Genomic DNA, 16,466 nt, shown 5'->3' on the forward strand with positions numbered 1-16,466 from the left:
TTCCACTTACCCATATGCTTTCTCTTCACATTGTCAGGCCTTGACTACAAGAAGTTTTTAATAACTGAGCAATCTGTTATTCTACCACCTACTCAGGCAAGCTTTTGCAGTGCAAAACTGTAAACAGGCCTTCCTTCCTGCTCATTCCTTGCTTGCGTATTGTTGGGAAATGAGCCCAGTTTGACCCTGTGATTTAAAACTACCATTCACAGAGTACATACTTGTTGCACTAGAACGATTGCTATAAATAGAGAGCAAGTTCCATCAGAGACTCCAAAGTAGAACAAGAAAAAATAGGCCTATGAACTATTTTAACACTTGTTTGAGTCAATCTATGTATAATTATTGATTGTCTGTGTCCTGCAATATGCATTTAAATGTTCAGTGCAATCTTACAAGCTACTCTTCAACAGAAATTCAAATATATTACCAGTTTAACCATTTTTACAACTTAATCCCAAGACATTAGAAAGTATTTATAGATAATACTTTTACACTCATCTGGCAGAGCTTTTCCTTTCTTGTTTACACAAAGGTACATGACTGTTTTAACAAAAATCTCTATTTCATTATATAGAATGCATCACATAACACATCAAGCCTTAAAGGTACTCAGAAAGCTGAAAGCCATGACACTAAGTACAATTAAGTATTCAGAAAACAATTTAAACAACGTTAAGTGAACATGCAGTTTAAAAGAGCACTTGTTCTGACTGGATGCTTCAGAAAAATAATAGAGGAGACGTAGCAGCAGTTTTCCCTGAACAAAGACATAAAGCTGAGCAGGGGGCTTGCTGCTGGTGGTGGCACCTTTAGGGGATATCCTGGGTTCAAGAAAAATGGCAGTAGTGGATGGCATGGGGAGAGGCAAAGAGAGGAGAGAAACCAGAGTATCAGCATAGAGTTGAAAAAAATAATTAAGACACAATCAAATTATTTCACTAACCATTATCACAGGATGCATCTTCAGGTAAGTCGACATCAAGCATAAGATCATCATCTTCAAGATCACATGAATCAAGGTTATTCAAGATATCCTACAAGAAAAAAAGACCTGCTGCAAGATGTGGCACACTTGAGCCTGATTCTCTCATTTAAAGTTATCTATGTGCATTTTGAATTTAAAATATTATTCATTCTCCAAGAACCTGGCACACTAAGCACCAGCATGAAAAGACGTTACCCAATTCCAACCCTCTCAAATGGTGTGCTCCCTATTAAGGTTCTAGGGGAGTGCTAGCACAACTAGTTTCTCTTGCCTTCCTTGTAAAGCTCTAATTTATGGTGCAGAGTTTTCTGTATACAGGTAAATAAATTTGGAAGCTGGGGGTAGAAAGGATCCAGATATAAGATCTCTGTATGTTGCACTGTCAGTCTTGAACAGCTGCAGAGCTACTCATGCAGAGAGGTACAGAAGAATAATCTCAATGGCTTCAGCAGATCTTCTATAGAAACCTAGCCGCAGATACGCAAACAAAAGTAAAAACACTTCTCTCAACTTACTTTTAAAGTTAAAAGCATTTTCCCAGTTTATAGGCATAGTTTTTTATAATTTCATTCATTTTTCAAATTCTAGTACATTTTAATAAGGAGACTATAACTAGAAAGTCGTAGTTTTAAAATTATCTGGTAGTAAAAGCAGCACAAATGTATATGTTAAAAGAAACAGAACATTTATGTATCTCAGTATCTTACAATAAGAAACTCACCTGGCTCTGACATTTAGTTGCCTCACCTCATTAAAATTAGTAACAGGGAAGGGTGCAACAAGGAAACTGACAGAACACAATAAAGTTAGTATCATCTGAGTGATATAATTCCTGTTCCTATTCCCCTTGGCTATGCCACAATGTCAAGTTCAGCAACATCCTGTACTCAAATAAGTAAAGGACCAGAAGATGAGTTTGCATGTTCCCCACAGCCTTACAACCATTATCTAAAATGCATGACAAGATTACAGAAAAGATTGGCTGATCATCAAGACAGTGATACTCTTGCAAAGAAGTACCAAGAAACTAATTTCAATATATAAAGCTCTTGTTTATGGTGCTGAATTTTGAGCTGCAAACTCCACATGGAAGTGTTTCCTACCCCATCTCAGACAATTAATACAGTGTAGCAGCATCCATACCTTTAAGAGAAAGAAAAAGAAGATGAATAGTAAAAAATACTTCAGAGTGAGAGGACCGGGGACAAGAGGCAGAGGCTGTACTTAAGCTTATTATTACAGCTACCATGACAACTATGTAGTAAGCCAGGGAGTCCTTCCAACTCAACCAACTTACTATCCAATCAGGAAGCAGCAGCCACTGACATTGCCATAACATCTCCAGTATCCCAAAAGCCAACTAAACAATCACATGGGCCAGTATGCCTGTTGTCATGGTGAGAAACAAACGCTACTATTAGCATTTGAAGCCATCATCCTTCTCACATTGATTCTGGCAAGTAAGAAAAAACCAGCAGCAAAATAAGCACAAAGACTTTGCTGAACTAGAGATTAGGAACGACTCATTTAGACAAATATTGTCTACTTGCGTTTAACACACAATGTATTATTTCTTCACTGGAATTTCTCTACCCAAAGTCTAGAAATGTTTAGCACATGGTGGTTATGCATCTACAAAGATCAGGTGCAAGACAACACTACCTTTCTAGAGATAGCATAGTAACAATTAATTGTGTTGTTATAATATTGTTCTCTCAAAATCATTAGAATATGTGCCTTAAACAAAATGAAAGTGAGCTGCAAGGGCTATTCACTAGATTACCATCTTCTGCATTAGAATATTGTTCCATTTTCCCCCAAGAAACATGTTGTTTGCTCTTTTCAACTTCTTTCACTGCCATAACAAAACAGTGCATGAGGTTCAGACTAAATTATGAATGTTTCTATGAAAAAACTGTACACAGCTTCAGAATATGGGAATATTTATTTTATTTTTTAAAAACACTGGCTGACTTTCACGGCAGAACCTTTCCCAAGGCAGCTCACAGCAATAAAATATATAAAAACAGTTGAAATATGAGAAGTGATAAAAACATAAACACTAAAATAACGATAAAAACAACAATAAAAGCTGACACTAAAACCAACAATAAGGCTATGCTTCTAGCATGCATGGAATTAAAACTTAATGGCAATGCTTTTGTGTAGCTTGCTCTCATAAATTTCAATAAGGCTTGTAAAGGAGAACTTCTCACTGGCTTGTGCTCACAGGATGTTGTCTTGAACACTTATCTCGCTGATTTCTATATTTTTATACTAGTCCTGCTAAGAGACTATGGACTGCAATGACTTCTATTACTTATTCTACACTAGTTTGTAAGACTTAAGCATATATGTTAGTGCCAGCTCCAATGTACTCATTTCTAGGGTTCTCATCTACTATGATACTTCCCACATTTCTTTTTATAAGCTCGTATTTGATCAGCGGGCAGGGTGTGCCCTCAACAGCCCTGTATTTTATTTTGTTGCCAAAGGAAATCTCTAAACTATAAAGGGGGGGAGGCGGGAACAGTGTGTGAAGCTTTAATAAGTTTGGAAATAAAACACAGGCATATTTCTTGCTGGTTAAGCAGTTTTGGTCTGGAAAAGCACCAACCAACACCTATGCATTTCAAAGAAGCTGACAGGCATCAGCCTGTCCCACAACAGTTCCACATTTGATATGAGAATTTAGATATTCCAGAAGCTAAATAGATGTCCATAATGAAGCATCTCTGTGGGAGTAATAAGATCAAATTTTCTAATGCCAAATCTCACAATGAGTTTATCTTAGGCGTAGTGTGGTATGTTTTCCAGAAAATTTTGAATTGGAAAATTTAGACTAAGTTGCATGGGATAATTTGCATCAGAAAAGTTTCTGATGCTCTAGGACAGCCAACCCCAACCTGATACCTTCCAGATGTTTTAGGCTACGACTCCAAGGATTCCTGACCACTGGTCATGCTGGCTGGGACTGATGGGGGTTGACGTCCAAAACATCTGGGGGGTACCAGGTTGGGGAAGGCTGCTCTAGAGAGTGAGCTGAAAAAAGTATCTTATGCTAATTTTTTGTCCGAATACACCACCAGTAGTTGACTTGAAATATTTGAGAGGGGGAAATTAAAGCACACTTAATGTGATTTAAACGTATTATGTAGATGTATTTATTGGAATACTTGTGAAAATTTAAAGTTAATGCCATGTACTTCCTTTACATTGTTTAAATTTAAGGGGGAAAAGCAAAGGTATTGAAAACGCTAAAAAAAAATTAGTAACCCAAAGATATGCATGATATACTGACAATGAGTTCAACTCCCTTCCACTGAGGTTGCTGGGGCACCTTCAGTTTTGTTGTTACTACTTATTAGTACCATTTCACACTAAGACGTGTGCATCCATATGTGTTTATATGTTAATGAGATGTCTTTATTTTCTCACATACTTGCTTAGTATAATCACCTGAAAAATATTAATTACAGCTCTGAAACTGCCAAGCTCATCTAATACTGTATTTGCAATTGGCATCCATTCATTACTAATCAACTTATGGAACAGGATATTTTCTGTAGAAAAATAAAGCACTGGAAAAAGTTCTGCCCCACATAACTGACTGGGGGTGAAAATTATTATTTTTTTTTTTTAGTAAGAGGACTGCAACCCTGTATATAACTTCCATGACAAAGTTTGAGTAACAGAAAGATGGGAAGCCACTCTAAAGTACTGTTCATGTTCTAAATAGCATATGTGATGTTTAATGAGCAGACTGAGTTAATGGACAAATATTCACAGCCAATTCTCTTTAAAATATACTTAGCATTACTGACATAAAATATTCACTACCACTACCAAACAACCTGCATTTCCTGGACTGCATAAAAATGTCTGGATTACTACTATAGTTTGGTAAACATCTTGTAAATTAGCAATAGGCTAACCTCTGTTTCTCCAACAAAGGAGATCGTTACCTTGCCATGGTGCTGGAGCTTGAGCATCTCAATGATGCCATGAGCTAAACCGTGAAGGGACACCCAAGACGGCAAGCTCATAGTAGAAAGGTCAGACTAAATACGATCCCTGGGGAAGGGAACGGTAACCCACCCCAGTATTCTTGCCATGAAAACTAAATGGATCAGTACAACCAGAGATATGTCAGTATACAATCGGAAGATGGGACTCCCAGGTCGGAAGATGGTCAAAACGCTCCTGGGGAGGAACAGAGGATAAGTTCAACTAGCCCCAGATGTGATGATGCAGCTAGCTCAAAGACGAAAGGACAGCTAGCGGCCCATGGTGCTGGTAGTGAACGACGAATCCGATGTTCTAAAGATCAACATACCATAGGAACCTGGAATGTAAGATCTATGAGCCAGAGCAAATTGGATATGGTTATTGGGGAGATGTCAAGATTAAATATAGACATTTTGGGTGTCAGTGAACTGAAATAGACTGGAATGGGCCACTTCACATCAGATGACCACCAGATCTACTACTGTGGACAAGAGGACCACAGAAGAAATGGGGTAGCCTTCATACTTGATAATAAAGTAGCTAAAGCAGTGCTTGGATACAATCCAAAAAATGACAAAATGACCTCAATTTGAATTCAGGGTAAGCCATTTAACATCACAATGATCCAAATATACGCCCCAACCACAGATGCTGAAGAAGCAGAAGTAGATCAGTTCTATGAGGATCTGCAGCACCTACTGGATAGTACACCAAAAAGAGATGTCATTTTCATTATAGGAGACTGGAATGCTAAGGTGGGTAGTCAAACGACACCTGGAATTACAGGCAAGCATGGTCTGGGAGAACAAAATGAAGCAGGACATAGGCTGATAGAATTTTGCCAAGACAACTCACTGTGCATAACAAACACTCTCTTCCAACAACCTAAGAGATGACTTTATACATGGACTTCACCAGATGGTCGACACTGAAATCAGATTGACTACATCCTTTGTAGCCAAAGGTGGCGGACATCTATGCAGTCGGTAAAAACAAGACCTGGAGCTGATTGTAGATCAGATCACGAATTTCTTAATGCACCATTTAGAATCAGACTAAAGAGAATAGGGAAGACCCACAGATCAGTGAGATATGAGCTCATGAATATTCCTCATGAATATGCAGTGGAGGTGAAGAATAGATTTAAAGGACTAGGTTTAGTAGACAGGGTCTACTAGAACTATGGACAGAAATTTGCACCATTGTCCAGGAGGTGGCACAAAAAATGTCCCAAAGAAAAAGAAAACCAAGAAGGCAAGATGGCTGTCTGCTGAGACACTGGAAGCAGCCCAAGAAAGAAGGAAAGCAAAAGGCAACAGTGATAGGGGGAGATATGCTCAATTAAATGCAAAATTCCAGAGGTTAGTCAGAAGAGATAAGGAATTATTTTTAAACAAGCAATGTGCGGAAGGGGAAGAAGATAATCGAATAGGAAGGACAAGAGACCTCTTCCAGAAAATTAGGAACATCGGAGGTAAATTCCAGGCAAAAATGGGTATGATCAAAAACAAAGATGGCAAGGACCTAACAGAAGCAGAAAAGATCAAGAAAATCAAGAAAAGAAGAGATCAAGAAAAGCTGGCAAGAATATACGGAAGATCTGTATAGGAAGGGTAGAAAAACATCTATCCTTGTTTCACTGACTATTCTAAAGCCTTTGACTGTGTGGATCATAAGAAATTGTGGCCAGTTCTTGGTGGTATGGGGATACCAAGTCATCTTGTATGCCTCTGGAGGAATCTGTATAACGACCAAGTAGCAACGGTAAGAACAGGCCACGGAACAACGGACTGGTTTAAGATTGGGAAAGGAGTACGGCAGGGTTATATACTCTCACACTACCTATTCAATCTGTACGCAGAACACATCATGCGACGTCCTGGGCTTGATGGAGCCAAGGCTGGAGTTAAAATCGCTGGAAGAAACATTAACAATCTCAGATATGCAGATGATACCACTTTGATGGCTGAAAGCGAGGAGGAGCTAAGGAACCTTATGACGAAGGTGAAAGAAGAAAGTGCAAAAGCTGGGTTGCAGTTCAACTGCAAAAAAACACACACACCAAGATTATGGCAACCAGCTTGATTGATAACTGGCAAATAGACGGAGAAAACGTGGCGGCAGTGACTCTGTTTCTAGGCGCAAAGATTACTGCAGACGCTGACTGCAGCCAGGAAATCAGAAGACGTTTACTTCTTGGGAGGGCAGCAATGACAAATCTTGATAAAATAGTGAAGAGCAGAGACATCACACTGACAACAAAGGTCCGCATAGTTCAAGCAATGGTATTCCCTGTAGTAACCTATGGCTGCGAGAGCTGGACCATAAGGAAGGCTGAGCGAAGGAAGATAGATGCTTTTGAACTGTGGTGCTAGAGGAAAATTCTGAGAGTGCCTTGGACTGCAAGAAGATCAAACCAGTCCATACTCCAGGAAATAAAGCCAGACTGCTTACTTGAGGGAATGATATTAAAGGCAAAACTGAAGTACTTTGGCCACATAATGAGAAGACAGGACACCCTGGAGAAGATGCTGATGCCAGGGAAAGTGGAAGGCCAAAGGAAGAGGGGCCGACCGAGGGCAAGATGGATGGATGATATTCTGGAGGTGATGGACTCGACCTTGTGGGAGCTGGGGGTGGCGACGGCCGACAGGAAGCTCTGGCGTGGGCTGGTCCATGAAGTCACGAAGAGTCAGAAGCGACTGACCGAATAAACAACAACAACAACCTCTGTTTTGGTCTTTTTAAAAAAAAACTAGAGTTGCTGTGGTCCACTAATCCATTAGGCATATGAAGCAAGAGGTCCCAAATGTGTCCTCCTAACAGTTAAAGCATAACTAATCTGTGTTAAATAGCCCTGAATATGCACCCTTTCCTTGCTAGCAGGATACGACGAAGGTTCATCTTGCCCAGTATTCTTTGCAAAAGTCCTAGCAACCAGTAGGTACTAGGGGGTCCACCAGAAATTGGTCAACAGTAACTAGAGCAATTTTTAAAAGCGCTAATCTCTCCGAACAGCTTTCAAGAGATGAGATGAGTAAGCCTGAGAATGCTATTTGCTTAACATTCTTCCTGCTTAATATAGCAAAACCAATAATGTATACATAGGATTCTAGATACATTGAATTAGGAAGATAACGTTGAAAATACAGGGCATCAGTAAAGCTAGAATATTTTCTTCATTACAACAGATCACAGAGAGCGCAGATTAAATGTTGTGGCTTTTACCAGCTTGTTCTTTCATTAACTTTTGCTCATGCAAGTAAAGCAGCTCATTATAAAATATGTAATCAGTAACCTACTAGTAGAGGAGGTACTATCATTTGCATTATGTGAAATCTTCTCTACTTCTAAGTAAAAATGGAAAACTATGACAATGAAATAAAATGGAAGAGGCAATTTTCTGTAATTAGAACAAAGTTTGAAGAGCAACCATCCAAGATGAAAGATGTAAATTCACTTACTATGCAGCAGGGAAAAAACACAGTAATTTCACATTATCAAAATTCATGGTATAAAAATACTAAAAATAGAAGACCATGCAGAGGAAAGGAAGGGTATAAAATCAAAATAAGTATTTTCAAGGTGTCATTGTAAATAGCTATTGCCGTAGAATAAATCCACATGCTAGGCTTGGCAGTAAAATTCTGTTTCAAACGGTGATTCAATAGCCTTAGTTGATGTAGCACAAGTGACTTGTGCTACCCAGTTTTAAAGTAACATCTTATGCTTGGTTAAGAGAACAGCACTGACCATTATATCCCCACAAGTACAAGCACTTATTGAAAAGGAAGCTATGGAGAGGATTGTCCAATTTCCCTTCACTCTTAGCCTTACAAATGGATGCCATGTAAGTGAACCATCAGCCACTGCCTTCTTGCCACCCTGGTAACTGCTTCAAAATGTAACTCCAAAGTTTCTTACTCATAAAGAAGCACCAGTGGCTTCTGCTGAACAGTTGAAAATCTCAATCTACAATGAGTATCTCTCAACAAAGTCACAATGAAGGGACATTTCAAAGAACACATACTTACATTTTAGCTTTGAGTGCTCTACAGAAGAAATGATTCATATTATTTCACAACATGTAAAACGACAAACTGAACAGTGGGAACATTCATCTTCAAGTCAACCAAAATGTAAGCTCTGATAAAGTATATTACATTGGCAGACACCGAACCCGGCTGTTTACTGTCACCATTTCTAGAAGATATGCCAGCACAGGATACTTCCTCTTAACTTAAAGTTTGTCCATATCCTAAGAGACGTTTGCATGTTTGTTATTTGTGCAGAAATAGCAACAATACTGTCACCTGATACAAAATGTAGCCAGCATAATTTAAATAGAACAAAACAGTGCAAGTGATACTTTCTATCTAGCATTACACTTTTCAGAACAAGATTTTAATGAAGATTTAACTGAGAAACATACGCAGAGTATGGCAACTTCTAGGTGAGCTGGGGTAGTATACAATAAGGGCCTTGTGTGCACGGCCAGCTCCACTGGGCCCTGGTCCACGCACACATAGCCCCAACAGCCTGGAGTCAAGCACTGATCCGGGAGAAAATAAGCATTTCCGCTTGTGTTGGGGCTTGCCCGCTGAAGCACAGTATCGCAGCCGCACGTGGACCGGGCCCCAGTGGGGCTGGCCACATGCGCACGGTCCCTATGGATATACCTCAGATATCTAGCACAGACCCTAGCTCTTACTATGGAAAGTTCAGCAAAGCATACAGTCAACAACTCTGCTACTCATAATTTTCAAAAAAGTGTGCATACAGCTACAAATATTATCACGGTTATATATTTTGACATCTAATTACATAAGAATAAAACAAGGCACAGGAAAGCAATCATCCTGTTAAGACTTGAATATCTAAACCAGCAGACTATGTTCCTGTGCTGCCATCTAGCCTCCATTCATGAAGTTACCAAAGAACTGCATGAAAATGTTCAGCACTCACTCATCAGTTGGTCCTGCCCCCATCAATACCCCGTCTTCTCACCAGATGGATACATTTGTAAGATGTTTATCCTGACTGTGTCTCTGAAAAATTAGAGCTTCTTCAATGTACAAGCAATATGACTGTCACATTCTCACAACTTATTCCTTGATCCCATGATGTGTGCAGCTCAGGACAACACTTGACACATCTGATGAAGTGGACTCTAGTCCACAAAAGCTTGTGCCATAATAGATTTGTTTGAGGTGCTACAAGACTCCTATTTTTGCTACAACAGACATGGCTTCCCCTCTGAAAATTCTTTTAAAACTCACTTAAATCAGAGTTCTTATCAATGTAATTTAAACAAATCCATTACAATAAAATGCCTGCTAAGTTATATCTTGCATTTCACACTGTTACATGTGCCTCATCACTGCTGATTTTTATGTTTTAAGTATTTTTTGATGAATGACTGAGCTGCTTATCCAAAGGCAGCCACAGCCCAGTCCTTCTGAAACATCAGAACAAATCATCCAATCGCCGCCAGAGACTCTCTTGAGGTAGTGCCTTCTGTAGCTGTTGAAACCACAGAACACAGAGATAACCACTAAGAGGGAAATGCAGGAAGCAATTGGAAGTGGTGCAACTTTTCACAGTAGTATTTGAGCAGTAACTATAAGAACAGAAACTTTAGTACAAATATTCAGGGCTGTTTATATTCTGAACTTAAGAAAATTAAAACTCTGTACCTAGGCAATCTTAAATCAGCACCCTTTGTAAATTATGCAAATTGATCAAGTTTACATCTTACTTACTTTGCATAATCCATTCTGAAATTTTACTATTTTGGATAATGTATTCTGCTTTTGCTTGTCATGGCAATGGTCAAGGTGAGTGGGTAGAAGCCCACCTCCAGGCATAGGAAATTTATTTCAGGCACCTCTCTGACTTCTGTAGTTTCAGCTTGCATTGCTCACAAACCTTTAAGCATAACCTTGCAGCCATAAAGGCTAGAAATTTGGGAGGTATTTACAAAAATGAAGCATAGCTACCTGAATCCTGTGCCCTTCTGTTATTGCTGTTTTATCTGATGTGCTAACCCTTTATTTTGATAGATATTTTATTGCTTTTGTTTTTTTTAAGTTTTAATTTGTTACCCACCTTGGACTCTAGTATGGGAACAGAAAGGCAGGGTAGAATTTTTCCCCATAGGAGGAACAAATTCAGTAAATTCTTGTGTGGACAATCCAAGGCTCTCCATCTGCTGAGTCCTCTCATTGAAAGACTTCATTGCCACTTCAGACAATGGAAGTCACTGCTCTCAGTCTAGAAAACTTCACAATGAAAGTAGTAATTCTATATGTTTTGGCCAGAAGTAACTGGGAAGTATGTATTTCTGCTTCATCATCATATTGTTAAATGTAGATAATCCTTCATGAGGATCCCTAAATATTCCTCAGTATGGTTTATTTTGTTGTAAGACACAACAAAACCTTATTCTCACCATGTGGACTCTCAAACCTTGTTAAGAAATTAAGAGAAAACATGAAGGCTTCCAATCAATAGAAGGATGCTCTGTGATTATTTTATCTAACAATATTTGTTTATATGCAATCAGCAAGAATACCCACTGAACCATAGAATAATAATGTTGGAAGGGGCCTATAAGATCAGCGAGTCCAACCCCCTGCTCAATGCAGGAATCCAAGTCAAAGAATCCCTGACAGATGGCTGTCCAGCCTCATCTTGAATGCCTCCAATGTGGGAGAGCCCACCACCTCCCTAGGTAATTGGTTCCATTGTTGTATTGCTCTAACAGTCAGGCGGTTTTTCCTGATGTTCAGCCGGAATCTGGCTTCCTGTCACTTGAGCCCATTATTCCGTGTCCTGCATTCTGGCATGATGGAGAAGAGATCCTGGCCTTCCCCTCTGTGACAACCTTTCAAGTACTTGAAGAGCACTATCATATCTCCCCTCAGTCTTCTCTTCTCAAGGCTAAACATGCCCAGTTCTTTCAGTCTCTCCTCAAAGGGCTTTGTTTCCAGTCCCCTGATCTTCTTCATCGCCCTCCTCTGGACCCTCTCCATCCTTCTTAAAGTGTGGTGCCCAGAACTGGACACAGTACTCCAGATGAGGCCTAACCAGTGCTGAGTAGAGGGAAACTAGTACTTCTCAGGATTTGGAAGCTATACTTCTATTAATGCAGCCCAAAAGGGTATTTGCCTTTTTTGCAGCCACATCACATTGTTGGCTCATATTCAGCTTGTCATCTACAACAATTCCAAGATCCTTCTCGCTTGTAGTGTTGTTGAGCCAATCCTGTAACTGTGCATTTGTTTTCTTTTTCCTAGATGCAGGACTTGGCGTTTATCCCTATTACATTTCATTCTGTTGTTTTCTGCCCAGCGCTCGAGTCTATCAAGATCACTTTGAATTTTGTTTCTGTCTTCCAGAGTATTAGCTATCCCTCCCAGATTTGTCATCTGCAAATTTGATCAGCATTCCCTACACCTCCTCCTCCAAGTCATTAATAAAAATGTTGAAGAGCACTGAGCCCTGCAGTACCCTGCTCATTACCTCTCCTCAGTTTGAGAAGATCCCATTGATAAACACTCTTTGAGTCCAATTCTGTAGCCAACTGTGGATCTACCTGATAGTTGTTTCATCTAGCCCACTTTGAGCTAGTTTGCTCATCAGGATATCATGGGACACTTTGTCAAAAGCTTTGCTGAAATTGAGGTCTATTATGTCCACAGTGTTCCCACAGTCCACAAGGGGGGTTACCAGATCATAAAATGAGATCAGTTTCGTCTGGCAGGATTTGTTCTTGACAAATCCGTGTTGGGTTTGAGTAATCACTGTATTGTTTTCAAGGTGCTTACAGATGGATTGTTTTAGAATCTGCTCCAGAATTTTCCCAGGGATTGATGTCAGACTGACTGGTTTGTAGTTCCCAGGTTCTTCCTTTTTGCCCTTTTGAAGATAGAGACAACATTAGCCCTCCTCCAGTCATCGGGCACTTCACCCGTCCTCCACGATTTCTCAAAGATAACTGACAGAAGCACTCTCAGTGGTTCTGAGAGTTCTTCTGCCAGTTCCTTTATTACTCTAGGATGCAGTTCATCTGGCCCTGGAGATTTGTAATTAGGTGTTCCTTGACCATATGCCTATCGATCTCAAGCTGCAATCCTGCCCCTTCAGCCTGTACTTCGCCTTTGCCAGAGGTCACAGACCCTCTTTCAGGAGAAGACTGAGCCAAAGTAGGAATTGAGCACTTCTGCCTTTTCTTTGTCACCTGTTATCATTTTGCCATCCTTATTTAGTAGTTGAACCACAATTTCTTTCCTCTTTTACTATCTTTACACATATCTGAAGAAAGCCTTTTTGTTGTTTTAGCATCCCTCGCTAACCTCAGCTCATTCTCAGCTTTAGCCTTCCTGACGCCATCCCTGCAATTCTGTGCTACCTGCCTGTACCCTTCCTTTGTTGCTTGGCCTTCCTTCCACTTCCTATATGTGTGCTTTTTTGTTCTCAGGTCATCTCTAAGCTTTTTGTGAAGCCACATTGGCTGCTTCTGTTGTCTTCCACCTTTTTTTCTTGTTGGAATTCTTCGTAAGTGTTCCTTTAGAATTTCCTGTTTTCACACACACACACACACACACACACACACCAATCTTGGACTCCTTTTTCTCATTAGTCGCTTTCCATGGGACCTCACTTATCATTGTTCTGAGTTTATTAAAATTGGCTTTCCTAAAATCCAAGGTAAGCATTTGGCTACACTCGGCTTTTGCTTCCTTTAGAACCAAGAACTCGAGTATAACATGGTCACTTTCCCCCAGAGTTCCTGTAACTGCTACTTTATCCACTAAGTGATCTCTGTTGGTTAGGATCAAGTCAAGGATAGCCAATGCTCTAGTTCCTTCCTCTACTTTCTGTAGGAGGAAGCGCAACACAACTCAGGAATTTCTTGGAGGGGCCATGTTTTGCAGAATTTGTCTCCCAACAAATATCAGGGAAATTGAAGTCCCCCGTTACTACTACATCATGCTTCCTTGAAAGATTGGCAATTTGCTTTTCGAAAGTTTCATCCTTATCTTCTCCTTGATTGGGTGACCAGTAGTGGACTCCGACCACCATGTTCCTTTTATTCTTTGCTCCATTTATTTTAAACCAGATGCTCTTGATGGGGCTACCAAGCTCATCCTCCTGTATTTCTGTGCAGTGATATGTATTTTTAACATACAGTGCAACTCCACCTCCCTTTCTGGTCCTTCTGTTAATCTGAACAAGTTATATCCTTCAATTGCTGTATTCCAGTCATGGGAGTCATCCCACCAAGTTTCAGTTACACCTATCAAGTCATAATTTCCCTCCCATATTAAGAGTTCAAGTTTGTTCAGTTTCCCATACTCTGGGCATTAATATATAGACATCGAAGACCATGTGCTTTATAGTCTGGCTTTCTTCCTACATGTTTTTGAAGACTATTATTAGGCGCTATTAGAGCCGTTCTCTCCATTCTGTGTCATGCCTCCCTCAGACTCCTCCAAGGATGAAGGGGAATGGCAGGCTCCAGACCCATGGGAAAGGACCAGCACAGAAGGAACCTGAGCCCCCTCAACCCCTGTGGAGGTTCCAGGCCCAGCTGCAGTCTCCCCAGAGAATTTGGAGGGCGAAATGCCACTGACCCCTGCAGAGGGAAGGTATCTACATCTCTGGGAGCAGCGTAGACGAGCCTCTGTCCGTTTAAGACAGAGAGGCTCTCAGAGGCAGAAGGACTGACTGGATGCAGCTGCCTCAAGCTGTGGCTGTTAAAAGGGGTTGGCAGGCTAGAACAAGACTGCTGAAGAGCAATGTCATGTCACACACCAGATGTCAGCCTCAGCCCTTGCCCACCGGTGTGCCTGTGTTCCCTTGTGCGTCTTGGACCTCAGACTGAACAACGGACTTCTCTTTGCCTCAACACTTTGGACTCACTGCCTGGGTAAAATATTCCTTGCTACAAGCTGCTTTTTTGCTCCCCCAGCCTTGGACAGGTTTACTACCCTGTTATCAGCCCGTGATTTATCGCTGCCAGCTGCGATCAGCTGGCAGGAGCTGACAGTTGTAGTGCATGAGCCTTCGTCCATTATTACACCCCAACTTTATGTCTCCCTCCCCTGTAGGATTCAGTTTAAAGCCCTCCTGATGAAATTCGTCATGCTATGTTCTTCAAACACATTCTTCCCAGCCCTTGTAAGGTGCAACCCATCCCTTGCCAACAATCCATCCTCCAGGAAGTATAGCTGATCAGATACTTCAAAGTAGAACATGCAAATTGAAATATTTATCCATCCTTACTATCCTCAACTTTATAACCTAAGCAGCATCATTCTCCCCTACAAGTGAGTACGGCATCAGTTAATGAAAACTTCCCTAGAAATACTAGACATGATCCCAGATATGTTGCTTAAGAGGAAGCAATGATGAAAATGAGAAACTTTGAACAATGAGCAACAGAGCCGTCTGGCAAAGAGAAAAAAAAATGTTTTTGAACTTCTTCACAATAACATATGGAATTCTCAAAGCCACCCTTTTGCTTCAGGTGAGAATCTCTCATTATGGTATTCTAGGCAATGTTCTTGCTTCACTTTATATGTCTAAACAGTTCCCAAACCAAAAATATGATTTCTATTCCAACACAAGTCCTTTGCATGCATTATTGTTTACCTCTTCATCAGCTCATGTTCCTGTCATTCCAAATCAGTAATTCTCAAACCTTCTATTTTCAGGTAATACTTTCCACACTGACAGCATATTGCAGAGGATTTACAGCCATAATTTGGGGTACTTTCTCAGTTCACACAGGGCACTTAACAATATCCCACATGAATAGAGTACACCTTTAAAAAGGGTTCTCCAACTTTTCTGGACCCATGGGCACATTTTGGCATTCTGAACAAGTGCCCTGGCTGCCACCACAAACTGGATGTCACAAAAATAACAGGAGCACCCCCTTATCTATGACTGTGTGTGCGTGTATGATTATGCACCCTGTTTGTGCACTCCTCACTCTGGCTTCTCCCTCTCTGCCTTTTATCTCTTTCCTTCTCTCTTTCTGGCTCCACTTTTCTCTCTCTCCCCCTCTCTCTGGAGTAATTTCTCCATTCATCTACATGGGATGAGAGGGTGAAGGTCACCCCCCACCAAGAACCATGTTGTCCCAAGGATTCTAGGCTCCCCCCGCCCCACAGCTGTTTTTCATCAGGGAGGACTTTTCCTCCCACCCTATTTAAGTTAATGGACAGATCAGTCCACTGGCTTGAACAGGAAAAGAAAAAGCTCCCCTGCCGAAAATCGGATGGAGGGAGGGCGAAAGTCACCCCACACCAAGGATCCGGTTGTCCCAAGGGTTCTTGGTGGGGAGGTGGACTTCACACACACCCTCCAGCCGTTTTTTCTGCAGGAATTGCAACATTCACTTACAACGGGGGAAAATAACTTGCTGGGTGCCTCAACCTGGCCTTGTGGGCACAGTAGT

The 16,466-nt window shown here is 40.8% G+C and overlaps 1 protein-coding gene across 3 annotated transcripts in view; it reads right to left on the minus strand.

Annotated features, from left to right (window-relative positions):
• CCSER2 (coiled-coil serine rich protein 2) overlaps window positions 1-16,466 on the minus strand; it is a 79,100-nt gene that overhangs the window by 46,470 nt on the left and 16,164 nt on the right. For all 3 annotated transcript variants that reach the window (XM_084845336.1, XM_084845338.1, XM_084845337.1), the window contains exon 4: window positions 947-1,037. In XM_084845336.1, coding sequence (XP_084701462.1) covers window positions 947-1,037 — 91 coding nt within the window. The remainder of the gene's footprint in view (window positions 1-946; window positions 1,038-16,466) is intronic.

The sequence above is a fragment of the Heloderma suspectum genome, chromosome 3 (genome assembly GCF_057233095.1).
Source record: "Heloderma suspectum isolate Gila_16-S chromosome 3, 16-S_ref, whole genome shotgun sequence".
NCBI lineage: Eukaryota > Metazoa > Chordata > Lepidosauria > Squamata > Helodermatidae > Heloderma > Heloderma suspectum.